The sequence below is a fragment of the Eurytemora carolleeae genome, unplaced genomic scaffold, assembly GCF_000591075.1.
Source record: "Eurytemora carolleeae unplaced genomic scaffold, Eaff_2.0 scaffold695, whole genome shotgun sequence".
NCBI classification, from domain to species: Eukaryota; Metazoa; Arthropoda; class Copepoda; order Calanoida; family Temoridae; genus Eurytemora; species Eurytemora carolleeae.
This window is the reverse complement of record NW_019396891.1, coordinates 167,370-195,306: the sequence shown is the minus strand read 5'-3', so window position 1 is coordinate 195,306 and position 27,937 is coordinate 167,370. Positions and strand designations below refer to the sequence as shown.

Sequence of the window (27,937 nt, the reverse complement as noted above, 5' to 3'; positions counted from 1 at the left end):
CCTACTCTGGCGTAATAAGGTATATAAAACTAATGGTATAATAGGTACATAAAACAAATAGTATCCTCCAACCTGTTCATGAGTGCAGTAAAGCAAATATAAGCATGGGATTCCTCAACCATTATTACAAGGATAGGAGACGCTAGGTCCGACATCCCCTAAATAAGGATGAAGATAATAATAAAAATAATTATGAGAATGATAATAATCACCATGATCAAAATTGTGGCGTAGATGATAATGACAATAGTGACGATAATATGGTTAATCATATTGAAATGATGATAATAATGGTGACAATTATAAAAATGGTGGTAATAATAAAATTGATATTATTAATAACAATGAAGATAATATGGATGAAAATATCAATGACAATGATGATGATTTAATGATGATAATGAGGATCATAATGATTATGATAATGGCGATGGTAATGATAATAAAAACGAAGATACAAATGGTAATAATTATCATGAAAATATTGATGATGATAAGGTGATGATAAGAATGATGATAAGGATGATGATAAGGATTATAGTAATGAAGATAAAAATGGTAATAATAATGATGGAAATGATGGTAATGATAATGAAAATGATGATGATAAGGATGATCATAATGATTATGATAATGACGATTGTAATGATAATAAAAACGAAGATACAAATGGTAATAATTATGATGAAAATATTGATGATGATAATGATGCTGATAATGATGATGATGATAAGGATGATAGTAATAATGAAGATAAAAATGGTAAAAATATTCATGGTAATGATGAGGTAATGATGATGAAAATGATGATGATAAGGATGATAATGAGGATCATAATGATTATGATAATGACGATTGTAATGATAATAAAAACGAAGATACAAATGGTAATAATTATGATGAAAATATTGATAAAAATATTGATGATGATAATGATGATGATGATAAGGATGAAGATAAGGATGATAGTAATAATGAAGATAAAAATGGTAAAAGTATTCATGGTAATGATGAGGTAATGATGATGAAAATGATGATGATAAGGATGATCATAATGATTATGATAATTATGATCATAATGTTTATGATAATGATGATAATAATGAAGATAATAATGATGATAATAATGATAATAATTATGATGGTAATGATGATAATGATGATAATAATGACCAAGATGACAGTGATGATTATGCAAATGATAATGATTACAATAATTCCAGTACTGACAACTTTAAAGTAAATAATGATAGTAATGATTAAAATGATGACAATAAGGACAATGATGACTAGGATAATAATGAACTCTACCTGACAATAGCTGACACTAGGATGATTAAGAGCGTATGTTGTGAGAATATTAAACAACGACGTCACATTATGATTACCCTCCCCAGCATAGAAGGGGTGCTGACGATCCGTCCGAAGAACATCCTTCCGGACCATGTTGATCACGGTCTTTACATCGTCAGTGATTCGACCCTGGACCACCAGATTTAACAAATAGCAAGAGGCTAGGTAGTTGACCATAAAGACCTTCAGTGCTGGGCGAATATATCAATACAATGAAGACGACTTCTTGTTAATAATGCTTGTTAAAGATTGGTAAAAATTAAAATAGAAAGTCGTCTTTTATTGTATTGATATGTATGACGACAACTGTAGTTGAACCCCTTTCCTTGTGCGTGGAAGATCAAACGGAGAAAAAGTGTTTCAATTCAATCTAAATGATTCAACTACTTCTTCTGTTCATTAAACGTAAGAATATGTCTACCATCTAATTTATGAAAATCTATTTTTTTTAAATCATAAAAACTGGTCCCTGAAGAACCAAGTCCATCCAGTCTGATTTGAGCTGGGAATATCCAGCAGACAGTTCACGGAGATGTCTGCAGAAAAAAAATTGTTCAGATTTACATATTTATTAAAGATCTAATGTTAATTCATTTTAGTACAAAACTTCCTGTTGAAAATTGTGGTTGCAAAGTTAGAACAATTTTTGAATAAATAATCAATATTTTTTTCTTACTTTTAAAATTATTTTAAAAATTAGTGAGAGTAGTCATTCGGGTTCACGATTAATTTCAGTAAAAAACTTTTTCTAAAATTTTCCCTGATACGTTCTCCACCCGTCATCCCGGCAGGATATACGTTTAGTAGATGCTTCCAACCTATCTTCCTGTTTACAAACAACTTGATTAGTGTACTGCACAGGGCTAAAGAGACAGTGCATCATTTTTGGAATTGGTTTGTAAGGGGGTGTTGGCGACATCTACATTTTATAATTCTCAGTGATATTAAAATTAGAAAAAAAAATAGATTAATGCTATGTCATTTAAAAACTTCTTCGGTCAAGTTTTTAAGTTGTTTAAAGGATTCAAAATACACCTGAACTTATAAAAATAATTAATTCAAACTTTAAAAAAAGCGTTTTATCATTTTGTCGGAAAAAATTCAAAATTAAATTGATCCAACGATTTAAAACTCGCAATCAATAAGCGATGAGAATATTGCCATTTAATTCTAAAATACTAAGGCTATAAGCGGGTGATTAAATTTTAAATAGTACATGTCTAGGGCTACAAAAAGTATACGCGAGTAAGTGCAATAATAAGGCCCAAGGCGTTGCGACCCAGTCTTAATAATTGATGCAAGTTTCCATGTCTGTTCCGATCTATATGAAGTATTATGATTTAGTTGTATGTCCCTGAGGCTTGGTTCTAGGCCCCCTCTGTACACTGCGAGACGGAATTCTCGAGGAGACACCATCTGTCCAACCTAAAGTATTATTCTTATCATCGTTATCATCATCATCATCGTTATTAGTATTAACAAGGTTATCAATATTATCCTTGATATTATAATCGATCATCCATGGTGAGATCATTACTATTATCGTTATCATCGTTATCATTGTTATCAAATTGGTTTTACTGTTATTAAACTTTTATTACCGCTAATCCTACAACTTCTTTAAAACTTATGGTGAAGTCATTTTTCCAAATAATTTTTAACTTTGATGAATTTGGGATAATGACCTAATGACCTAATGACCTAATGACCTAATTATCACTGAATTTACGCTAAATTCTGTTACAATGGGTCAACCACATTCATGGTACACACTAGACAGGCTGGTACACACTAGACAGGCTGGTACACACTAGACAGGCTGGTACACACTTCATTGTATCTGTAATTGTTATCAAACGTAACTTTTATACAGTAGGGATATCCAAAAAAGAGGATTAAGAATAAAATCAAAAGTGTGTACATTGGATACTCAGATTAAGCGATCAGGATTAAGGATATCTCATTCTAAAGTTTTTAGCTCAGATCATAAAACTTTTAAACTGATGCGGTTACCTTATTTAAGAATGTTCTGAAGTGTGCATCTGTTACTGGAGGTACAGTCGGTTCTTCATTCCTCTCCTAAAAACAGAAACATATTTCGGAGACAATTCTACATAGTATATATGAAAGGGAGTGTTGGCGACAAACAAAATCGGGGTTGGGCTGAATTCTTTTAAAATTCGGAAATAAGGAAAAAATTTATTGAAAACGCTTAATTCCCAAGTGCGAAGAGCCCATGTAATTTCACTTATTTTTGTTATTCCACTCAACCCATGAATTTATTTCAATTTAAAACTAATCATTTAGATATTGTACTACATCAATTTCGGATTTGATTAGGGGTTTTCCAATGTAACTAATATTTCATTACATTTTTTATTTTTTAGGTTCCGATTGTAACTTATAAGAATATTCAATCCAGCAATATCGAGAATTTCACAAATGAAAGACGACATTGTAGCTAAGGTATTTAAAGTCCTGCTTACCTCTAAATCTATGTTAAGAGCAGTTCTCATCTTAGAAGCAAGTCCTGGAAGTGTGTTCTCATAGTGTCGTTTAAAGAAACCACTAGCCTGGACACTTGACTTAGATACCAGACCTTGTAATCCAGATACCTAGTCAATTATCATCATCGTCATCGTCATTATCTTTATCATTACCATCATTTTCATTAGTATCATTAATATTATCAGTAACCCTTCAATCAGTGAAATATTGGTCGAGGGAATTATGATGCAGAGATAAAGAAGAATATTAACTCATTTAACATGGTTTAAGCTAGAAAAAAAGTTGACATCTTTATAACCCATGATCAGACAAAGGGAACGTTGTGAATTACTCTATAGACATTGAACATGGAACTCTACAAATAAAGGTCACTTAAAATTATGTCTACCGTCCCTTTCTTAGATTGAAAAATATTGGACCAACCTGAACAGCTCCTGCAGCTTTTGCATTAGCAGCTACTTCTTGTAAGCTTCTCTGAACAGGCTGCAGCTCCTTAGCTATAGACTGTCCATACTCCAAAACAGGACTCACTATCCTAAAACAGACAGGGGTAATGAGTATACATTATTTTTTTGAGGATTTTAAGTCTTCAGAGTTATTTGTGGATTAGTAATTTTTAACTTGTAGAAAAATTAGTAACAGGTTTAAGATATAAAAAGTAGCATAAATGGAGGGTCACTTTTATATTATGATTCTTACCCTTTCTCCATAGACGAGATCTCTCCAAGAGAACCGGTTTCTAACAGTTTCACCTGCAGCTGTAAACCATAATCAGCTGATCCTATACAATAAACATCAGAGCAGCCATCTTGGAGTACACAAATATGGAATACAAGAGATAAGGAAAGTTCGACAAAGTAGTTTATTACGAAACCTCTTACCCCATCATCATTAACCTTTAAGTCCTAAATCAGAGAAGGTATGGAAATCAACTAAAAGGGTAGCTATCCATTAGTTTTTTATAAAACTATCAAGTAGTTTAGCACAGCACCTTTTGCCCCATCTCAATCGACCTTCATGTCCAATACCAGAACAGCTATCATTAAAAGAGTCCGGAAATAAGAAATGCTATAGATAAGATTCATATTCGTACTATGAAAATCAACAAAGGGTAGCTAACAAAATTATCGAGTAGTTGAGTTTTAGATGGAGCCCCCTCCCTTCCTTAACTGCCCACACAGCCACGCCTACCAAATATCAAAGCCATGGGTCAACTATCTATAGTACAGTGGTCTGCGATTATATTAATACAATGACGATGGATTTTCTATTTAAATTCTGTTTTTCAATAAGCTTTTTTTTTAATTATTCACAAAGAGAAGCTGCCATTGGATAACTTCTCTTGGTTCACATGTTTATGTGTATCCATACTATTTGAAACCTTGGTAAAAATCCATAATTGAAATTGAAAGGCATCTTCATTTTGTTGAAATATACGACAGAAATCGTAATTTTTTTAATAAGTTGTGAGTTCTATCCTGTTCTTCCGTCCTATCCTTTTTCTCCCTTCCTATCCTGTTCATCCGTCCTACCCTGTTCTCCCGTCCTACCCTGTTCTCTCGTCCTACCCTGTTCTCCCGTCCTACCCTCATAACCCATCCTATCCTGTTCTCCCGTCCTACCCTCATTACCCGTTCTATCCTGTTCTCCCATCCTACCCTCATTACCCGTCCTATCCTGTTCTCCTGTCCTATCCTGTTCTCCCGTCCCTTATATGACAATTATTAACGATAAAGCGACTGGTACAGTGGTTTGAATTCAAGGATTGAAGTTCTTGTTCAGTGCTCCAAAGTGTTGTTAAAGAGAAGTTCTTAGTTTTACACATAACTAAAATTTCCACCTCTTTATAGTAAACATACTCTATTTGTTTACTCCTAGGGAAAGTAAATAAATTAAGAGAGCAAGAAAAACCTTTCACCTTGCTCATGCATTCATTCAATGCTCAGAGATGGCCATCATACATTTTATGGCTATTTGTTACTTGAAGGTGAAGAATATGAGAAGTTAATAATATTTTAATATTGTATGCTCTTTAAGTTTCCTTTTATTAAACTGCAACAAAATTTTAACTCTAACATAAGTATATAATTTTCCCGCATTTGTGGCCTTTTATATTTTTTTGAGCAGGCATTTTGTGCCATGTAATTAAAACAAACTTTTTCTGGTAACAAATTTGAGATTTTTGATAAATGTTAAATATCATCAACTCAAAAAACCTTGAATGTATAAAATCTTTGCCCATCTCTAATGAACTCTTTGCTGGATATCGTCAATTAGTAACTTAACACCAAACACTGGTCTCCACAATGTACATTGTATTATTATACTTTTGCAACTTTCTGACAGATTTGGTCTGTAAGAGGAACGATGCAAAAGTTTTTCATTTCTGTATTTAAGTCCCAATGTTAAACATACGATTTCTGTATCTAAATCCCAATATCTACCCTATGATTTCTGTATTGTATTCCCAATATTTAACCTAAGAATGCTGTATTCAAGTCCTAATAGCTAATTTTAGATTACTTTATCTACTATCTATGTCCAAATATTTAACCTAATATTGCTGTATCTAAGCCCCAATACCAAACCTAAGATTGCTGTGTCTAATATCTAACCTAAGATTGCTGTGTCTAATATCTAACCTAAGATTGCTGTATCTAATTTCTAACCTAGGATTGATGTATTTAATATCTAACCTAGATTGCTGTGTCAAATGTCTAACCTAAGATTGCTGTATTTAATATCTAACCTAAGATTGCTGTATTTAATATCTAACCTAAGATTGCTGTGTCTAATATCTAACCTAAGATTGCTGTGTCTAATGTCTAACCAAAGAATGCTGTGTCTAATATATTAGACACAGCATTCTTAGGTTAGACATTAGACATTAGATATATCTAACCTAAGATTGCTGTATCTAATATCTAACCTAAGATTGTTTTATCTAATATCTAACTTAAGATTGCTGTATCTAATATCTAACCTAAGATGGCTGTATCTAATGTCTAACCTAAGATTGCTGTGTCTAATATCTATCCTAAGATTGCTGTATTTAATATTTAACCTAAGATTGCTGTATCTAATATCTAACCTAAGATTGCTGTATTTAATATCTAACCTAAGATTGCTGTATTTAATATCTAACCTAAGAGTGCTGTATTTAATATCTAACCTAAGAGTGCTGTATTTAATATCTAACCTAAGATTGCTGTGTCTAAGTCCCAGTCGGAGAGTAGTGGCGTCCAAACTTCTTTTCCAGTTCTCCTGGTAGATATTATTTGATCTAATTTATCAAATACGTAATATTGATATCCCCGTTCAGTGTTAAGGATCAGGATTTATTAAACCCACACATTTTGACTCTAAGGATCCGTGTACAGTACATATACAGATACATGGATATTAATCCAAGTTGGAAAACATAAACATAAAATAAAAACATAATTTAGTCCTTAAATAAAGTTGTAGAACAACTAGTACAACTAGACCAAGGAATTATTGGCATGGACTGTAGACACAAAATCAGGTGACCCTCCCTTTAAGGAGTGACAAGGCTGATTTACAATGGAGACTTCTAAACCCTTGAGAGAAAAAAGAGTGAATTATCCTCGTTTTTCCACCTTAAAATTAATTATTTTCGGTGGAAGTTCTCTAGAGAAGCGATCTGCCGAATTATTTAGTAAATAGAAGGAAAGACATCGAAAGAACGTCCACCTAACATAACTTCCCTACAGTCGTCATAGAGTTCTTATCCTTTACTACATAAATATAAACAATAAATATATATGTATAAAATAAGGAAAAAGATAACATAACTTCCCTACAGTCGTCATAGAGTTCTTATCCTTTGCTACATAAATATAAACAATAAATATATATGTATAAAATAAGGACAAAGATAACATAACTTCCCTACAGTCGTCATAGAGTTCTTATCCTTTACTACATAAACATAAACAATAAATATATATGTATAAAATAAGGAAAAAGATAACATAACTTCCCTACAGTCGTCATAGAGTTCTTATCCTTTGCTACATAAATATAAACAAAAACTGAAAGTACAGATTGTTCCATGTTAAAATCTGTAAAAAATAATATCCCTGTCACTATGAAGATAGTTGATGCTTATGTCCCCTGAAGGTAACTCAAATGCTCTAAAAAATATCATCAAATCATAAATTTTTCTGCAGTAATAATAAATATTAACAAATTTTATCAAAACATAGTACATTGTCATTTACATAAAACTACTGCAGTAGGAGGGCTTTGATAGCTTAGAACTGTATTCACAAAGCCCTTCTGTAATCCCCAAGATTTAATAATTTTGTTGAAGAAATGGAACCATCTTCAAAAGAAAGGGAAGGGAGGGGGGTGATTGTTAAAGATGATTTATAAACCACTGCATTTTATTCTTATTTTTTTTTTTAAATTTCACCTGCAAAGTATACTCTGAAGAACTTCAAAGGAAGTAATATTAGGATCAACACTGAACTTCCTGCATTCTTCCGGTTCTATATCCATCCGCCGAGCCTTTGGAAAAAAGCAATGCTTAGGATCCATTTAATTAGATTTGAAAGTTTTAACTTTAAAATGTATCTTTCATTTCATTGATTTTTGAGAGCAAAAAAGGTTAAAATTTTCCTCTTTAATCCATGACAAAAAATGTTTCGGATCCAACGGATCTGAAAAAAGCAATAAAAGTGGGAGCTTCTTGAAAAGAACCAAAAAGCTGTGGACTAGAAAGACGACTTTTAGACCCAAGTTATGATTATAGTCTAGGGACATGAGTGTACAGTGTACAGTGTACACGGACCCATTTTCAAGCTATTATTGGATTAACTATTTTTTTTCTTCTGTCAAATACAATTTAAAGAGTGCTTTTATGCAGTTTGCTGGCTTCAATGTACATTGTACATAAATAGTCTGAATGTATGTGTGTATGTAAGAGCCGGCAAAAATGTAACAAAATACACCCCTTCTATTGGGAAACATAGGATTTCACTCCGATAGAAGATATCAGGCGAGAAATAACTAACCATTCATTTGATAAAATTCTTAGAAGAAAAAACACAAATACCAATTAGCATAATGCAAAATTTCATATCAGTCTTAGTTAGAAGAACTTGGAAAACGAGTCCTAACTTTAATGAAAAGAATCAGATAGGGCAGTTGGACTCACTGTGTTCTTGCCAGGCTACATTTGTTGCATAAAACATGCTGGGTTGACTCCACACTGGGTAGTCCAGACTGAACAGTACAACGGAATGCATATACAGTACATGATGTACCGGCACTGGGTAGTCCAGACTGAACAGTACAACGGAATACATATACAGTAAATGATTTACCGGCTCGGATTCGGATCATGCAACTTTTAAAGTAATCTAGAACAACAACATTAGCAAAGCTTAAGTTTAGTCCTAAATTTTTTTTAAAAAGACTAGAACAAGGGACTAGAGCATTGAGCATGTCAAAACTAATAAATTTTTATCTTCTCGAGTCTTCCAGGCACCCTTTTAACTATATATTCGCAAGCGCTGTATAACATTTTTTACACAAATAGTAAGCACAGGCCATATGAGCGAGGGAAGAACACACAGTTTTTCTTCTTTACCACAAATAACGTCACAACTCGCCATCATTTCCTACGGCCACACCTTTTTTAGAAAGGGCTTCTATGCTTTCTAATATAATTTTATCATGCATTATATAACACTTGTTTTCTTCAAATTTATAATTTAATATGGGTTAATTTTGTGGAAAATGCATTTAGTTTTAAAAATAATACGATATTTAGGCCAGATATTTAGGCAAAGAAAAATATGCGTGCATTACCTTTTTTTTCGCCCAGACCACACCTATTTTTTCTTATTTTACTCCTATACTGCAACTTTGAGGTTACATTAGTCTTGATTTTCTTGAGGGCTTAAAAATAAAAATTTCCGTGAATTGTTTTATGCTTACTGTACCTTCATGTGATGTTCTTCTTAAAAAAAAACGGGATAAACTATATAAAAACCATTATCAACAACATGAAGCGACTCAAATTTTGAATATAATAATATAAGTACTAAAAAAGGATTTGAACAATAACCAACGAAATAAAGGTGTGGTTGAACGAAATAATTGTTAATTTTGCATCATTAGTGGTCGGAGGAAAAAATTGTGTGGTGTGCCTTCCCTCCCTCAACATATTATATGTATAGCGCATGAAATCGAAAAAAATTAGTTTTTTTCATGAAGTTTCTAACTTGAAAATGTATGAAGCGAGAAAACAACGTATGAGGGAGATTTACACCCTTCAAACACGTCTCAAAAAAACTAAAGCCGGAAAATTTATAGGGACCGTTCACTTATTTGGGTAATTTCAGGGTAAACTAAACAGCCTATTCGCTCTTGATTGGTAATAGTCTTACTTTTCAAAGACAACTGTGGCCGGAGAAAAAACCGATTTCTCGTTCAGAATTCGAGCGCAAAGGGACGGTCCCTCTCTATAGACACTAATTGATGTTTTTTTTCAGTATGTTGTGAATCAAAATAAATTTCGAATATAAAATTAAACTGTAGTATCTGATCGTTAATTGTAAATGTCATTATTTTTTAAGTTTTGTTGTTTTTTAACTTTCTATTTCTAAAATAACACTATTTGATCGCATTCAAAATTGTGTATTGCCTGTGTAAAAAGCTGAATTGAACGCGGCATGACAAATGAAAAGTTGTGCACATACGCGAACAAAATCTACAAAATCTACGAACCAAAATACGAGTAATGATTAATTGATTGTCGTAGAGACGTCGTCTTTGTATACATATTTTACATGTTTTAATACGAAAAACGTAAACTTCTTGCTAACTCAAATATCAAAAGTTTTCATATTTCAGTTCATAACAACGATCACATAATGACATTAAAATATAATAAATTTAAATGTTATTGGGCTGCTGTTACTGAAAAAAAAACATCAAATAGTGTCTATAGAGAGGGACCGTCCCTTTGCGCTCAAATTCTGAACGAAAAATCGGCTTTTTCTCCGGCCACAGTTGTCTTTGAAAACTAAGACTATTACCAATCAACAGCGAATAGGCAGTTCAGTTTACTCTGAAATTACCCAAATAAGTGAACGGTCCCTTTAAATTTGAAAAAAGAGAATTCCTCCCGATAATATATTCTCATTTAACCGATGTTCCTTTGGTGGTGAAAGTCAGAAGATTGATTGAACCAATGAGAGGTCAAGAAGTGCTGATTAGGTAATTTTTACATTTAAATTATAACACATTTTTAATAACACATATTTAGAATTCAGATTTTAGGAAAAACCTTGTCATAAAACGATAAAAATACTTTGGTCAGTTTCCTCTAGGTCAGATGGCGGGTACTCACATGCCAGTTTTTTCATGGTACTCTTAGTAATAAAAATAGACAATATAATGCCAATCGTTGTATACATGTTCATTGTACATCCATACAAGTACAATGTAGATAAGTTTTCCACAAATTGAAAGAACTACTAAAATTACTGTGGAAGAGAAAGACGACATTAAACATTAGATAAGCTTTTTTTGATGTTTTAATAATTGAAATAGTTTTACCAGAAGCTTGCAAGTCAAATATAAAGTGATATCGGAACTGTGTAAACTGAACACTGCCATGTGTTTAATGTTTATTATTATTATTAAAGGACAACCCAGCATTCAATGAAATAGGGGTCGGCGCTCCTAGCCGCCGAAACGTATCCATGGGCTGACCGAGTGGTGTCATCGTAGGGAGAAGACTTATACTAGGTGAACCCAGGGGCGGATACAGGATTTAAGTGAAGGGGGGGGGGGCAAGATTTTTTAGGAACAAAAAAATTCATAATTAAGAACAAAAAATCGCGCTGCAGGCGACAATTTTTTTTTACTCAAAAGACTCAAAAATAGTCAAAATTAATGACTAAAGACTAAAAAACTAGATTTTTAACTTTTCACACATTATAGTTTATTAAGACAGATATTTTTCGTGTTTTGCACTAGGGTTTCTATCCCTTGAGCATGCTATTGAGAAGCTATTCTGAAAATAGGAACAAAAAATTCCAAATTCAGGGAGGGGGGGCTACGCCCCTCCCTGAATCTGTCAGGGGGTGGCGAATGTCCCCCCGCCCCCCCTGTATCCGCCGCTGGGGTGAGCCGCACAAAACAGCAGCATTTCTGGAGACTCTCTAAAAGCCAGGCGGCCCACCCAATTTATAAGACAATCTAAAATCATAACTTGAGTCTAGTCACTAGTCTTCCTCTTCCAAATATTTATAGGTCTCCCTGCAAATTTAATTGCTTATAACCATAAACAGGAATGTTAATTTCCATCTCAAATCAGAAGTGATTAGAATAAAAATACAGTATTAATCATCTCTTTTAAGTCCTGAATTACATTGAATTACCTTGATTCTAATGGCCTCTCTTTCATACTCAAACAAGCTTGCCATTTTGATTCTGTTTACTGTGTCCACTATGACCTCTGTACACAATGAATTGTGTACACTGTACTACTATATTGGTTAGTAGAATCTAACTACATTTGTGTTAATCAAATATTACAGCAGGTCAATATTGTCATTTATTGTCACAGGTTATATTAATTTCTTTTCTTCACTTTAGTCTTGGGAAATTTCCATCAAAGATTTTTGAATCTGAGTCGCAATATCTAAAATTATTTTTATTCAGTTTATCCAGATTTCATAGATGCATAACAATTTAAATACATGCAAAAGAAACTTTTTGACTTAGTAATGATGTTATTTTTAGATTTCTTATCTATCCAATAAATATGAGTATGAGTATAACATCATATGTACACTGGAAACAAATTATTCAATAAAAATTTCTTAAATTATGTCTTCCAACTTTAAAACTAAATTATTACACAATAGACTCCCTGATACAATGCGTTCCTAGTTTCAGGATAGGAATGTATCAAATAAAATTACATATCTCTTCATTCACGCTAATCTTTTAACGCTTGATCTAGATATTCAATGTTGGCACTTTTAAATTAAAGTGACCACTGCAGAGTTTGACCATCACGGGAAACCGAAAAGAAATTAAATTAATCCGTGGGTCTGATTTAATGTATACCACAGCAAAATAAGAACCTATAATCAAAAGAAAGTTTATGAATAATTAAAATGAATAAAATATTTTCCTATAGTATCAGGTCCATCAGAGATAACCCAACCTTCATCAGCACTATCAAGCTTCTCCCTACAATACAATATAGTACAGAATTAAGTACAGAACAGTGCTAATCATTTACAACTACTTTAAAGGGAAGTTAAGGGAAAATTACTTAACCAAGGGTTCCCTCGACCAATTTTAGAGGGAACCCGTGCTCATGTAATAATTCGAATTTCCCAAAAAGTAGTTGTTCACAATTTTAAAGTCTTTTGAGATGCAAATGCGCGAATTTTTTCATGAAAACTTTGCAGAGGGGGTGGCTTTTTTACTTATAATTGTCCCAAGGGACGTTCAGTAATATTACGTCTCTCTGTTAGAGGGATCATGGGTCGGTCAAAATCCGGTAAAATACATTATTTCCCGCAAATGTATGGTGGTAGGCGATTCTATCAATAAAAAGAAGACGACTTTACATCAAGCGTTTAAACAGCATGGTTACACAAAAACATGGAAACAAAGAGAGGCTGTCAATTCAAAAAGCTTCTATTTATTTACTTTCAAACGTGTAATTCGAAAAAAGCTTTGCATTTGCATTTACATTTGATTCTGAAAAAAAACATGAAGGTAAAACGAAAAAAACGAACCAACTTAATGCACATCACTACTTGCACATTGTACATTAAATAAATAAATAAATAAAAGATCAACCATCATTAAATGTACAATCTTAAAACTGTTGGTTTACTAACCTGCAGACAGGGCAGGTTTTATGGTTTACGTTCCACTGCTGAATACACTGGGTACAGTACGCATGCGCACAGGGTAGAATAGTATCCGGCTTCCTGGAAACAAATTTTTTTTCAAAATTTTACTGAAGAATAAAAAATGAGAAAAACGAAAATTTGGAACATATTAAAGCAAAGTAAAAATGAAAATCATTATCTGAAAACTGGATAATCAAATATTTTTGTATTTGAAACCAACGACTAATTTGTATCTGGGATGATCCAATAAACATGATCTTCTTGCTTTAATTAAAAATTAATATCGACCATTTTCGTGAAAGGACATATATTAAATGAGAAAAATCTGTTTTAAAAAAATTTTCAATCTAAAGGGATATTTATTATCTAGTAGTAATATAAAAAAAAATAGGCTTTTAGGACGCTTTGCGCCCTGCTTCTATTTCAACTTTTTACTGTGGCTTTATCTGTGAGCATCTTCTTTTTGTATAGTATAAAAACAAAAACAAAAAAAGTTTGCGGATTTCATAATATTTTTTCCCAAATTTTAAAAATTTTACAAAAATAAAAACTTTAATATTTTCAATTTTTATCATTCATAACCTTCCCTGGGGTCACTTTAGGTCCCACACAAAATTTGGGCCCATTGTAATCTACGTTGTACCCCGTTTATATAGAAATTACGCAAATCCTGTAATGCGATTAAAACCATTCCATGTTCGTAGATTGATACGACTACATATTAGTGTGATAGTGTGATAGCCTATTACGTATATATATTAACCTCTCATAACTTGTTTTTACGCTGTAAATAACCAAATTTTAATATGAACTACGAAATAAAGATAAGTTGATTCATTGATTGAGACTCACGGCTTTTGATTACGTTATCAGAAGCATAGTAAGCTTGCAACAAAGCTTGGGTTCTTTTTGGAACATACGAGCGTAGATCTTTGTTAGTTGATTTAGCATTGAATAAAATATAACTTGAAATATAGCTTGGGTTCTTGTTGAAACCATAGATAAAGATAGATTGCGCAGAAGACGACATTTTTCATCTTGAAAGATATAAATGTACAGAGATGTTTTAAAGATATTCCTATTATATAGATTAACTAGGTCGGTTGTGAACATTTGCTGTTCTTATGTGATTGAGACTTGTGGTGTACATGAGTTCTGTAGAGAGAAATATAAGATATTTTAAAGTCCTTCTCATGTCCTTCTTCAGTTCTCGTCAATATGATATATTGCTCAGTGAAATATTGTTGTTCAAATAGTTCCATTCCCGGAGTTATTTTACACTCTATTATGAAATCCATTAAAACACCAAACCACAAATCATTGAAGTACACTTTGACCCCTAGAAGTATGAGTTCGCGGACTGTACAATTCTGGGTGATTTTGCGTACATAAGCTATCCATGTTTATTTATTTATCTATGGTTGAAACATACGAGCGTAGATCTTTACTAGTTGATTTAGCATTGAATCGAATATAACTTAAAATATAGCCTGGGTTCTTGTTGGAACATACGAGCGTAGATCTTTGCTAGTTGATTTAGCATTGAATCAAATATAGCTTGAAAGATAGCTTGGGTCCTCGATGAATTATACGAGTTGAGATTTGAACTGTGTGTCCTTTAGATTCAGAGAATTAGTCCTGGTTGATCTTGGTAACGAGAAGATCTGGATAGATACGTCGCCAGTAAAATTGTTATGGAGTAGGTATTTACTACAGGTGCAGTTGCTCGAAACCTAATTGCTAGATACACACTTGCTAAAAATCTACCTCTCAAGACACACGCAGCACTCGTCTAACGATGTTCCCTCTAAAGCTTCGTCCAAGAACATGGAGTGAGAGAAAGCAGGAAGAGAAAGAGGGTGCCCAGGCGCTCTTACTTTTACATACTCCTCAGATTCTAAAATAAAGAATCTTTAATCCTCGACCTTAATTTTCAGCAATCTTTTAATTCATACATGTAACCACTCACCCAAAAGGCGCTAAAACTGTGATTAAAGCATTTGTGGGATTTTTTACAGAAATTATGAGTAGAAAAGAAGAGGAAGAATAAAATTTTGAAATTGAATTATCCATTCAGTTTAACAGATGCTATGGAAACTTACCATTGAGGAAACCAACATGAATGCTATCCAAATTATGAAAATGACGAGTAGTTCTAGCTCTCTGCGAGTTTTTACTGATAAAATTTAATCTCCATTATATCTACATCCCCATCCAACTTTACTATTGAATACCTTGAGTTAGATTCTCTGATGAATTGTCTTCACAGGATTCAACACTTGGTACTACACACAGATTCAGTGCAGAGGCCTGAAATATTAGCTCATTGTGGTAAGCAACTCCACATGGATTTGGGCCGAAAAAATGTCGAAAATTTTTGCGTTTGAAAATTCGCAAATTTATAAAAGGAAATCCGCATAATACCATTTCCAAATCAAACCAGACTTCTAGAGATGTCATATTTCCAAAATTGTTTAACTTCAAAGTGAAAAATGGCAGCTTGAAGAGCAATGGTTAGTAAATAATACATAACAGATCTTGAAAAGAACGCGAAGCTCCCTGAAAGCCTTGCATCTTAAATTTCACGTGGGTAGAATTGAGGCAATTGGATGAAGTTTTGGGCATAAAATATCGTACGGGTGTAAAAACTTGCCAGTTTAAAGTATAAGAGGGGGGGGGGGTAAATTTAGTATATTACCTGAGAGTGGAGAGATCTATGAACAGCAAGGAACTGTTTAAGGTTGAGAAGTCGAAGAGAGTCTATGCTCTTTGATTCAGCATCAACCTATTAAAGGGACTGTAGGCTTTATTTCAAGTGACCATTCAAAGTGGGCGATTCCCGATTCACAACGGTACCCTTAAAACCTTTATCTGAACAACAATGTATAGAATCCATAAGTGAAAATGATCAGATTACAAAAATTGATATGATATCTAATTCATACTTGAACAGACTAAGCTATAAAGGTTACCTTGTGAATCTGGCATTACAATCTTTAAGTGGATGGGTACACCATATAACGTTATTATTATTCATTCTTAGGCGCAATTTTATATTTACTCAAGGTTCACAATAAAAATAGGAATTTAGAGATTTATCACCCATAACTTGCTTAAGAGTTTTGCGAAAAAAAAACCCTATCTAGTCTAAATTTGCATGACTACATGTTTTAGTTTCTTAGTTAACAATTAGGTCAGTAGGTTTCACGAAAAGCAGCATATTATTTCCACTGTTAACACAAATAGAAAATGGCTATGGCCAAGAGTTTTTTTTCTAGAAATATGATTTCCATTTATTTTAAATACAAGGGACATTAGTTCCAACCCTAACGCTTGGCCCATTTCTAACATTGAGTGTAAGAAATGGGTACAAATGGAAAGATTTGGCTTTTAGGATCTCATCCCATATCGAGAGTAAAAGTCGTATAGTTAAATCTAAACCCAGCATTTTATTAAACATGACAAGGACAACCATTCCCAATTTAAAACTATTTTCTGGATTCAAAATTATAAAATAAGATCTTTATAAGTTAAAACCCTTGACCGTTTTCAAGACAATGTCAGGTTTTCCAGTTTCGAACATATCCTGAATTTAAATTATTGTCACGTTTTCGAGACAAAACCCACTTTCCCGTTTTAAGTAAATCCTCAATTCAGAATAAAACTAATTCTCACACCTTATAATTAGTTTAAACTTAAATTTTTTTGTTTTAATGACTAGTTTTCGCCATTTTTCGTAAATGTATGGTGTAGTTTTGTTCAACTCGGCCTGGATTTAAAGATACGCTTGAAAAAGATAACTTTGCAAATTTGGCCCTTAAATAACACTTAGTGTTAGAAATGGGTCAAGTGTTAGTTTTGGAACTATTTTTCCCTGAAATATGTAAAGAATTTAATTGCGTATCATTACGCTTACTATATACCTTTACACATGCAACTCTTACAGTAGCTTTCCAGAGAGCTGTTGTATCAGTTCCCTGTCACAAAATCAAGTAATCAAATACATTAGGACATTAGTCCGTCAAGTGTAATGGTATGCTTTTCAATATTTTTAAATTGAAAATCCTCACTTTTTATAGTGTTCAATGAATAATGAAAGATCTTCTCCCTTTCGATGATTTTCATTAAGCATCTTTATTAGAAGACAAAACTAAAACATAAAAAACCATATTTTCATTAATAACAAATTAACAAAAAAACTTATAAAACAAAAAAATTGATCATAAACGTTGCACCCGGATATCCCTATAAAAAGTTCTTTGTGTTTTGTTCAAAAAGTATCCATTTATTTAAGTCATGTATAAATCATGAAAGATCAGATTTTTGTCCAATTATTTCATAAATTTTTAACTTTTTCTTAAATGATTTTCCTTTTTTACAGCGAAAACCAGACGTTTTCCGTTTGAGTCTAGAAAGTGTCCCGATATCTCGTTCAATTCCTGGATATTTTGCAGGAATTCCTCGTAGCTTACACTAGCTATCTCTTTATAGGACCTAGAACAGGTATGTATAAAATCTAATCAAATCTGAAGCCAGGGATTGCTCAACAGCTCCTTGATCTAGATTTACATTATAAACGCCAAAGAACTAGAATTTAAAAGATCTATATAAAGCTCTGTGTTGGCAATCCATAGAAAAATATCTAGATAAAGCCTGCTTTCAGTGAAATAATTTCTGTCTAATTAGATGATGCAAACCCCAAAAATGTTCCTTGTATAGGGAGAAAAACTACTTTTGAAGAGGAATGATTTTGAAAAGATATATTTCCAGGTGAGGATTAAAGGAAAAATAGACGTAAATTAATTTGGAATTTCCATTTAGTTAAAGAGGCATGTCGAAAAACGGCATCCTTAAAACATTAAGAAACACTAGAAATTTAACATTCTGAAATAATCAATTTTCAGAAAGAAAGACAAGGATGACTTTTTTCCATGGAGGAAAGTTTTAAGGATATCGTTGTGAACTTGTAACACCGAGAATGAATCTGAGAATCAACATACACCCCTGTATATAATCTGAGAATTAACATACACCCCTGTATATATCTGAGAATTAACAAACACCCCTGTATATAATCTGAGAATTAATATACACCCCTGTATATAATCTGAGAATTAACATACAACCCTGTAAATAATCTGAGAATTAACATACACCCCTGTATATAATCAGAGAATTAACATACACCCCTGTATATAATCTGATAATTAAAATACACCCCTGTATATAATCTGAGAATTAACATACACCTCTGTATATAATCAGAGAATTAACATACACCCCTGTATATACTCTGAGAACTAATATACACCCAAATATATAATCTGAGAATTAACATACACCCCTGTATATAATCTGAGAATTAACATACACCCCTGTATATAATCTGAGAATTAATATACACCTCTGTATATAATCTGAGAACTAATATACACCCCTGTATATAATCTGAGAACTAATATACACCCCTGTATATAATCTGAGAACTAATATACACCCCTGTATATAATCTGAGAACTAATATATACCCCTGTATATAATCTGAGAACTAATATACACCCCTTTATATAATCTGAGAACTAATATACACCCCTGTATATAATCTGAGAATTAACATTCACCCCTGTATATAATCTGAGAACTAATATACACCCCTGTATATAATCTGAGAACTAATATACACCCCTGTATATAATGAGAAGGCAGAGGAAACACTTTCACTAATCTTGGTTACAGAACCACAAGATTCAGTCTCTACCTAAACATCAAGCAAAAACGATCAGGTTCAATCAGAAACGATCAGATCAATCAAATCCTAATAAAAAACGATCCAATCCAATCCAAAACGATCAAATACAATAAAAAATAATCAAATCTACTGAATTGTCAAATATATTTGTTCAGTATTGAACAAAAAACTCAAGTCTACATTTTTTGTCTTTTCATACATACAATGACACTACAGAGGTGTATACAGGGGGGTAGGGCTGAACCTCTTGGAAGAGTACAGACCAACCCCCTTTTGGCAATTTGAAAAAGGATAAGCCCCCCTCCCCACTCCCTGTATTCGCCTCTGAACCAAACTCAACTTCATGTTTGAACATGTCTTACGCGCTTTTGCTTTAAATCTTACTTGGCAAACACTTTGCGCAGCACCCATTATGGAAGACGATTAGAAACATGACAAAGAACTAACTGCTGCATTATCGCATTATTTCTGAAATAATCAACGTGTAACTTAACTGTGATATTGTAGCACAGTTGCATATATATTATATAACATATATTACATAAATAGCAGGATAGGGTTAGCAGGGAGAACTTGGTTATGTACAATAGTGAAGAATATTTATCTTTGGCTAATTTCATCCAATATTTTTTTCAAACCCAGTCTAGACAAATTTTGAACTAGATTTAAGAAAAAAAATTAATATTTATAATTCAAATGCACAATTTTTATGGGAAATATATATAAAAATGAATTTGTATTGGCAATAAGTCAGTCTTCTTTCACGCTTTTTCATCAATTTTGTTGAACGAGACAAATATGATGAACAAAGCAAATGCCATTTGCAAAGAACAAACTGCTTTTAACAAATAGTTTGCTGAAAGTTTTTGAGGGAACATTTAACATGCAATAATAACTATTACAATAATGCCACATTTTTTGAGTATTTTAATCAATAATTGTGAGAATAATCTCAGGTTTTAGTATTTTCTGGTTTAAAAACATCAACTAACGGGTTCAAAATTTATCTATTTTATCCCTTTCAATAATTTTTCCATCGATTTTTTCCAGTAATAAAGGTTAATAAAGGTTACATGATCAATGAATAATTATTTTTTAAGAAATTTAATTTCCAACAAGGAAAACACAGCCCGACTTCTCATTTTTGGTTTTGGCCTTTCATCTGCCGCAAAGGTTAATATTTTGCACCATATTCATTTCTGGTAACCCCAAGAAAACTCTATATTTAATTTTCTTTAAAGGAACTCTTTGCAATTAAAAGAAACAATCCTATTAAAGAGGAAAAAGCCCGATTCCCTAATGCTAAGCTATAATACACAATTCCTCCATTGTTTTTGCAACCGACATGCGAAAGTCACTTGTGTAAAGAAACCGCAAATAAAAATGTTCAACCTTTTAAGAGATAAATATGGATCTCATTAATTCTTGATTAGACAAAGCTTTAAAGGGGCACAAAAATAGTTACTTGAAATTACAACTATAGCCCGTTTTATCCATAACAACCCTTTTGTGCTACGAGAATGCCCAATTTAAAATGATTTAACATGGTACAACTTCAGCTACATTAAATATTTCAATTTCATATTATAAGAATAGTACACATAGTAAAAAAATATTAGTACATAATGAATTAAATAGAAAATTAACTAAGAAAGCACGAATCAAATAATACACACATATCAAAAGTAAAAAGGTTTTAATTTAAATATTTTTCTACAGGTGATACAAACAGTAGTAACCAGAAAACTGCGTAATGACTTCTCACTTTTTTCTTTAAGAAAAATAATTCAATTACAAAATGCTAAACGAATTTAAACAGTAAAATAAATAAAGAATACAATAATCATTCCACATTGTTCTGGATTCCACTGTAAGCTCGGCTAAGATGGGGTTTAAACAATGTTCCAGTGGACTGTGGACCGACCACCAGCGGCTAGCACAATACATTTTGAAAAATCTACAGGGGTAACAATAATAAATCCACAAAATGGATTGTAAACCTAATTCAGGTGATCTTCCATTTATAAAGTGACATGTCTGGTTCACAACGGTACCCTTCATACCTCTTTTAATCTTAAAATTGATTATTCTCAATGACGGGTTCTCCATAGAAGAGAAAAAAGAAAAGTCAACACATTTCTGGCTCGAAAAACGACGGTATCTTAACTCAGATAAAGGTTTAAAGAATACCGCTGTAAATCGGACATGCCATCTTACAAATATGGGTTCTTTGAAATTATGTCAAGGATTATGAATAAGAGAAGGAGTATGAGTAGGAGTAGAAGTCCAGGAGAAGGAATGGAGTAGAAGTCCAGGAGTAGAAGTCCAGGAGTAGGAGTCCAGGAGTAGGAGAAGGAGTCCAGGAGTAGAAGAAGGAGTCCAGGAGTAGGAGTAGGAGTTCAGGAGTAGGAATAGGAGTCCACGAGTAGGAGTCCAGGAGCAGGAGTATGTTTAGGTTAGGTACTTTCCTCAAGTTGAGTATAATTATCTATAGAAAATATTTGTCAGGGGGTATCCCTGGATTCTTCGTCTTCGAGCTCCCGGCTGTAGCTCCTAAAAGAAAAGTGTTAAAAAACTTCAAATGAACAACTCACCACATTGAACACTGAGCTGGGAACTCTTTTATTGTGGAGTTGTTAATCTGCAGTCTAATCTAATCATAATTTGGTATTCCGCAGAGTAATTCTACTCTGAAATGACCAGATTAAGAAATAGCATTGAACCCCAAAATAAAAGTGTCCACTGTGGATATCGGGATCTGTGGATCGGGATTGTGAGTATCCAACAGAAAAGTTCCCAGCTCTGATATCCAGCACATAAGTTTCATCTTGAGTACGAATGAAGCAGAAAAAAGCTATATTGATTTTAAAAAAAGCTTATACATAAATAAATTTAATTTACCCCTACTTCCTCCCTTGCAATTGACACATCTATGTAAATACAAATCAAAATGTTAACATTTAAAGGTTTAATTAAAATGTACTGTCGCAAATCTGGCATTGCAATCTTTGCAGTGCCGTAAACTCTAAAAAAAATCAATAAATCTTAGCAACAAAGTTTATAATATGATCACTTGAATTGACGACAGTGCCTTTTTAATCTTGCACTGGCAAATCACCCCCATTTAAATCAGAGCTTCCACACTAAAATCTCAAAGTGGATTTTCCAAACCAAGAATAGAGTCTAGACATTATGATTTCTAATGGATCTTTTGGGAATTTCTCTACATAAATTAAGCATAACCCCAGTACATAGTATAAACAAACTTTATTAATAATAACCAACAATATTAACATGAGGGATTGAATAATTTTGCTCAGATCACCTGACTGGAAGGTTTAGAAGGGTTGTGGTGGAAGTGGCCTGTTCAACTGCTTCACCACTTAAAATTAAAAAATACAAAATTTAATTAAAAATACAAAATTTGATTAATAAATACAAAAACAAAACCAATTGTACTATCTCATTCTTGTTCCAGGAGTGTCTCCATGATTTAATTTACAGACTACAGAGGGTGTGGGACATACTAGTTTAATACAAGGGAAAAACATGCAGTTCAAAAAAATCAAAAAGGGGGAAAATGTCATTTTCATGCGGTTGGGAGGTAGGGGGAGGATAACTGCGTATAACTCCCCCAACCCTCTGTAAACGCCCCTGATCTAATATAATGGTAATATGTTAATTGTTCATACCCTTGTTTAACACTGTTGGTTGAGATGAAGTGTGCTAGAACAGCTACTAATGAACCAAGCACTGCTCCTCCGATCACATCTTCTGGATGATGTTTGTAATCAGAAATCCTGGAATATATCACTATATAGTTCACTAGACCCTCCATCTGAAAATTGTATGCCTGATTCACAATAGTACAATTTCAATATTTTTATAGTTATCCTTGTGATTCTGTCTATAAAGTAATAATTTACTTACAATTCAACTAATGTAAATAATTAAAAATAGTAATGGAATCCTAACTGCACAGGAACACATATATAGTTAAAAGAGATTTGAAACTTGTATCGAAGAATTTTTCTTTATTTGAAAATTCAGGTAGACAGAAGCTGTTTTCTTTATTTGATAATTCAGGTAGACAGAAGCTGTTTTCTTTATTTGATATTTCAGGTAGACAGAAGCTGTTTTCTTTATTTGATATTTCAGGTAGCCAGAAGCTGTTTTCTTTATTTGATATTTCAGATAGGCAGAAGCTGTTTTCTTTATTTGATAATTCAGGTAGAAGAAAGCTGTTTTCTTTATTTGATATTTCAGGTAGACCGAAGCTGTTTTCTTTATTTGATATTTCAGGTAGACAGAAGCTGTTTTCTTGTAAGAAACAATGTGAGTATTCTATAAAATTGGATTTGTGCATCAGAGACAAATTTACAAAATTCTTCACTATTCAGGAAAAAAAATATCTTCCACATTGTTTTACGCAGATAAAGGTGTAAAGGGTACTGTTGTGAATCTGGCATGATACTCTATTATTAACTTGTTAAGTAAAACTACGTTTACATTCCCTTAAAGAGTTCCCTTTCTGCTTAGATATAATTTTGAAAAATTTTAATGTATTACATATCACCAAGCAACCTTATCCTTTTTTGGGGGAGGTGAAGTTTTTTAAAATAAAAAAACTGTACTTTGTACCTTGATAGACTTGTGTAAATAGCGAACAGGGAGCATCCGACTTGTATCAGGGGTTTAACTAATCTATAATTCCTAAACAAAATTATGTATCAGGGGTTTAAAATATCTGACTTATTAATCTATTGTTATCTGACCTATTATTGTTATGTTATCTAACCACTTAATGTTTAGTTTTCTGACCTATTAATGTTTAGCTTCTGACCTACTAATGTTTTGTATCTGACCTATTAATTTTTAGTTATCTGACCTATTAATTTTCAGTTATCTGACCTATTAATGTTTTGTTATCTGACCTATTAAGTTTTGTCATCTAACCTATTAATGTATTGTTAACTGACCAAATAATGTTTTGTTATCTGACTTACTAATGCTTTGTAATCTGACCTATTAATGTTTTGTTATCTGACCAACCAATGTTATGTTATCTGACCAATTAATGTCTTATTATATGACCTATTAATGTTTTGTTATCTGACCAATTAATGTCTGACCTATTAAGGTTCTATTATCTGACCTATTAAGGGTTCTGTTATATTACCAATTAATGTTTTGTTATCTGACCTATTAAGGTTCTGGTATCTGACCAATTAATGTCTTATTATATGACCTATTAATGTTTTGTTATCTGACCAATTAATGTTTTGTTATCTGACCTATTAAGGTTCTATTATCTGACCTATTAAGGGTTCTTTTATCTTACCAATTAATGTTTTGTTATCTTACCTATTAAGGTTCTGGTATCTGACCAATTAATGTCTTATTATATGACAAATTAATGTTTTGTTATCTGTCCAATTGATGTTTTGTTATCTGACTAATTAATGTTTTAATATATGACCTATTAATGTTTTGTCATATGACCTATTAATGTTGTGCTATCTGACCAAATAAGGTTCTGTTATCTGACCTATTTGTAAGCTTCCTCTGAATATAGATGATTGCGAAGAGCATTGAATATGCGGAAAGTGATGCGTGCCCGGATAGAAAACTGAGCCTAGAATCCCGAACCCGGTCCAGATACTCAGGTTCAGATGGGAATAGGTCCGATCCAGAACATGCAAAATCTGAACAATAGTCTTTTTATTTTTTTTTAATGAAGTTTTTAAATGGGTCTTTTCACGTTATTGCAGGACGGGTTTAGATTTAGGTAGGGGTTTAAAAAAGTTTACAACATTTCAAATAGTTTTCATCAAACTTTGCAATATTTGTATCCTATGAGAAAAAGGACCCATAAAAACGACCGATATAACATGATTATTGTTTTTAGTTTTTTTTTTCAAACATTTTCTCCCGAGAACAAAATTTGTAAAAAAGAAAATTTTTAGAATATCAATTTTTAAATTAGTAAAATTGCCAAGATGTAATGGTCCAAAAACCTTAAAACGAATCAACCCACATCTCTAACTGCAAGAGACTGGCCCTAACCGCTATACTCACAAGAAACTAGTGAGTAGTCTACGATTCAAATCTTTTATTATAATTTAAGATGCGGTTCTTAAATCTGAAATTTACGTTGAGAATTAAAATCTGTGAATCTGTGAAGATAATTCCTTCTATACTCTTCAAACATTAAAGACAAACTCCTATTGATGCCAATGTTTTTGACCAAATATATTGGAAAAACATCAAATAATATAGTTAGAGAGTAGAGTAGAAAAATTTCTTGTTTATTTTTAAAGAAAAAGCTTGCAATCTAGAAAATAAATATCATAAATTAACCTGTAATATATTTAGGTTCAAGGGGGGTGCCGCAGGTTGCCTCATCCAGGGTCAGATTAGGGTTACACAGCGATAAGAAGTGAGGCCTAAAGTTAAATAAAAATAAACATACAGGGTTACCCACAAGGGATGAAACTGTAAAGACGATGTATAACTTTAAAATTTGTCAATTCCAAGGTTGTATTAAGTTTTCTGCCGTGAGAAGAGTTTGATGGCTTACTTAATGGTTTGGTTTAAGGTTGCAAGGAATCATAAATATAAGTTAACCGACAGTAAAAATTCCGTATAGTCGTCTCTGAAGTCTCATCCTTTGTGGGTAAACCTGTATCATCCGCGCAAAATTTCCATAAAAATTGTTGCTAGAAAAATCAATAATATTTTAGGAAGATTTTCTTTTGTTTAGTTTTTGTAAATACATGTTTAGAATTTACCTGAGTCTACCGATTGAATATTTACAAATGTCGGTTATCAGCTAAAACATCAAGACATAACAATATTTTCTAAATTATTGATTTACCAATTAATGTCAATGTCATATTCAACCTATGCTTGGGGATTGTTACGCTTATGTTACGTAATGTTATGTTTGGCTTTTTGGCGGCCAAAATGTCAAAACAAAAATTTAAGTAATTGCATATAGCTTGGACTATGAGATTTTTGTATCAAAGATTTTGAAATATATTTGCAGCAAAAACATATCAACTTAAAGTTTATATTCGGGCTAAATATTTAGACCATAAGCATATCTTTTTTTTTTGTTATTTGACAAAAAAAATAATGATAGAACTTACTTCAAATCTTAATTAGATTAAAAAACTAGTGGGACCCATGAAACTGTGAAGTAGGGAGACGACTGTTAGACTCAAGTTATATAATTATAAAAGTCCAAAAATATAGCAATTGTTCAGTGTACACTGTACAGTGACGTGCACAGACCCATTTAAAGAAACGAGTTTATTTCCAAGCTCCGGGTAAATCTATTTGCTTTACAACATCAAATTCACATATAATTGCTTAAATGTCGTCATACTAATCCCCAGTTTAAAGGGAACAACTTTATCGTAAAAATTAAAAATAAGTTTTTGTTTGTCTGGTGTCCCTGATTTGCTGCTGCTCCAAAGAAAAATGTAACGTTCACAGAGTAAACACTTCGGAAAAATCTAAATATATTAAAGATGTAGTTTTTTGTCTCGAAAAACGGCCCCTTTCCAATATCAAAAACTGACTTTTTTTCGCTGATTATTTGTAAAAACTAATATTTCAATTAATTTCTTATCTAAAAAGGTGACACTAATTTTAACCAATCCCTTTAATTAAGTGTTAAACTGTTCCATTAGTCCCGTTAATACATTTGTTAAAACTTTTTTAATACAAATTTTAAAACAATCCCTTAAATACAATTTTTAACACACTCCCTTTAATACAAAAGTACGTACTCTGCTAAGCTCTTTGCTCCTGAGGTTCGAACAACAGAGAACTCAACTAGAAATAGAAAACAGATGCAGGGAAAAACAATTTACAAAAAAAACACTAAAAAGAATTTATTGTTTTTGTTTGAGCAGAGCTGTAAACTTTAGAATGGTGGATATTAAGATTAATGCTTGATCATCTCTTTTTCTTAACATCGAGAATAACCTAATCTTATACTTGTGTCGTGAAAATTGTATAAAATTCAAATAATCAGAGTCGCATATATAAAGCCGATAAATTTGAAATTTTGTGCGCCATTTAAAATTAAATATAGAAACGGGAGGAACTCTCTAAATTAAAAAACCGGTTTTTGATCTTTCTCTACAAAATCCAAGAAAAAGCGGTTTAAAAAGAAAATCATTGGATATTTAGGTTAAGTAATTTGGATTAAGGATATCTCATTCTAAAGTTTTCATCAATCATCATTATCATCATTATCATCATTATTATCATTATCATCAATATCAGCAATCATCACTATTACCATTATCATCAATATCATTATAATTATTATAACACAATTATTATTGTTATCACAGCTATTAATATTTGAATTTTTACAGAGAAAAACATTGATGAA

General features: G+C 32.3%; 3 protein-coding genes across 5 annotated transcripts; all 3 read right to left on the bottom strand.

Moving 5' to 3' along the window:
* Positions 1-5: 5 nt before the first annotated feature.
* On the bottom strand, positions 6-12,365 carry LOC111709834 (TBC1 domain family member 25). 3 transcript variants are annotated; one of them, XM_023483750.1, is made up of 13 exons: positions 12,282-12,365; positions 8,300-8,394; positions 7,965-8,018; positions 7,061-7,125; positions 4,561-4,642; positions 4,285-4,396; positions 3,840-3,968; positions 3,367-3,432; positions 2,708-2,778; positions 2,114-2,179; positions 1,823-1,889; positions 1,312-1,482; positions 6-158 (listed from the first exon to the last, which is right to left on the bottom strand). In XM_023483750.1, exons 1-13 carry the CDS (start codon positions 12,324-12,326, stop codon positions 30-32), a joined length of 1,152 nt encoding a protein of 383 aa, XP_023339518.1. In that variant the 5' UTR covers positions 12,327-12,365; the 3' UTR covers positions 6-29. The 3 variants fall into 3 exon arrangements, with proteins under 3 accessions (XP_023339518.1, XP_023339520.1, XP_023339519.1); XM_023483752.1 differs by having other exon boundaries at positions 7,061-7,122; XM_023483751.1 differs by having other exon boundaries at positions 7,061-7,128; positions 7,968-8,018.
* Positions 12,366-12,444: 79 nt separating this feature from the next.
* LOC111709829 (RING finger protein 141) lies at positions 12,445-19,938 on the bottom strand. Its single transcript, XM_023483745.1, has 9 exons — positions 19,890-19,938; positions 18,149-18,294; positions 17,702-17,755; positions 16,477-16,563; positions 16,013-16,088; positions 15,546-15,675; positions 13,764-13,856; positions 13,043-13,101; positions 12,445-12,544 (listed from the first exon to the last, which is right to left on the bottom strand). Exons 1-9 carry the CDS (start codon positions 19,936-19,938, stop codon positions 12,495-12,497), a joined length of 744 nt encoding a protein of 247 aa, XP_023339513.1. The 3' UTR covers positions 12,445-12,494.
* A 54-nt stretch (positions 19,939-19,992) lies between these two features.
* On the bottom strand, positions 19,993-27,718 carry LOC111709828 (phospholipid phosphatase 1). The gene is made up of 12 exons (XM_023483744.1): positions 27,700-27,718; positions 27,324-27,369; positions 26,987-27,047; positions 26,319-26,359; positions 25,888-25,973; positions 25,076-25,232; positions 24,169-24,240; positions 23,220-23,327; positions 22,853-22,909; positions 22,429-22,457; positions 21,718-22,080; positions 19,993-21,564 (listed from the first exon to the last, which is right to left on the bottom strand). Exons 1-11 carry the CDS (start codon positions 27,716-27,718, stop codon positions 22,016-22,018), a joined length of 741 nt encoding a protein of 246 aa, XP_023339512.1. The 3' UTR covers positions 19,993-21,564; positions 21,718-22,015.
* Between the last annotated feature and the right edge of the window lie 219 nt (positions 27,719-27,937).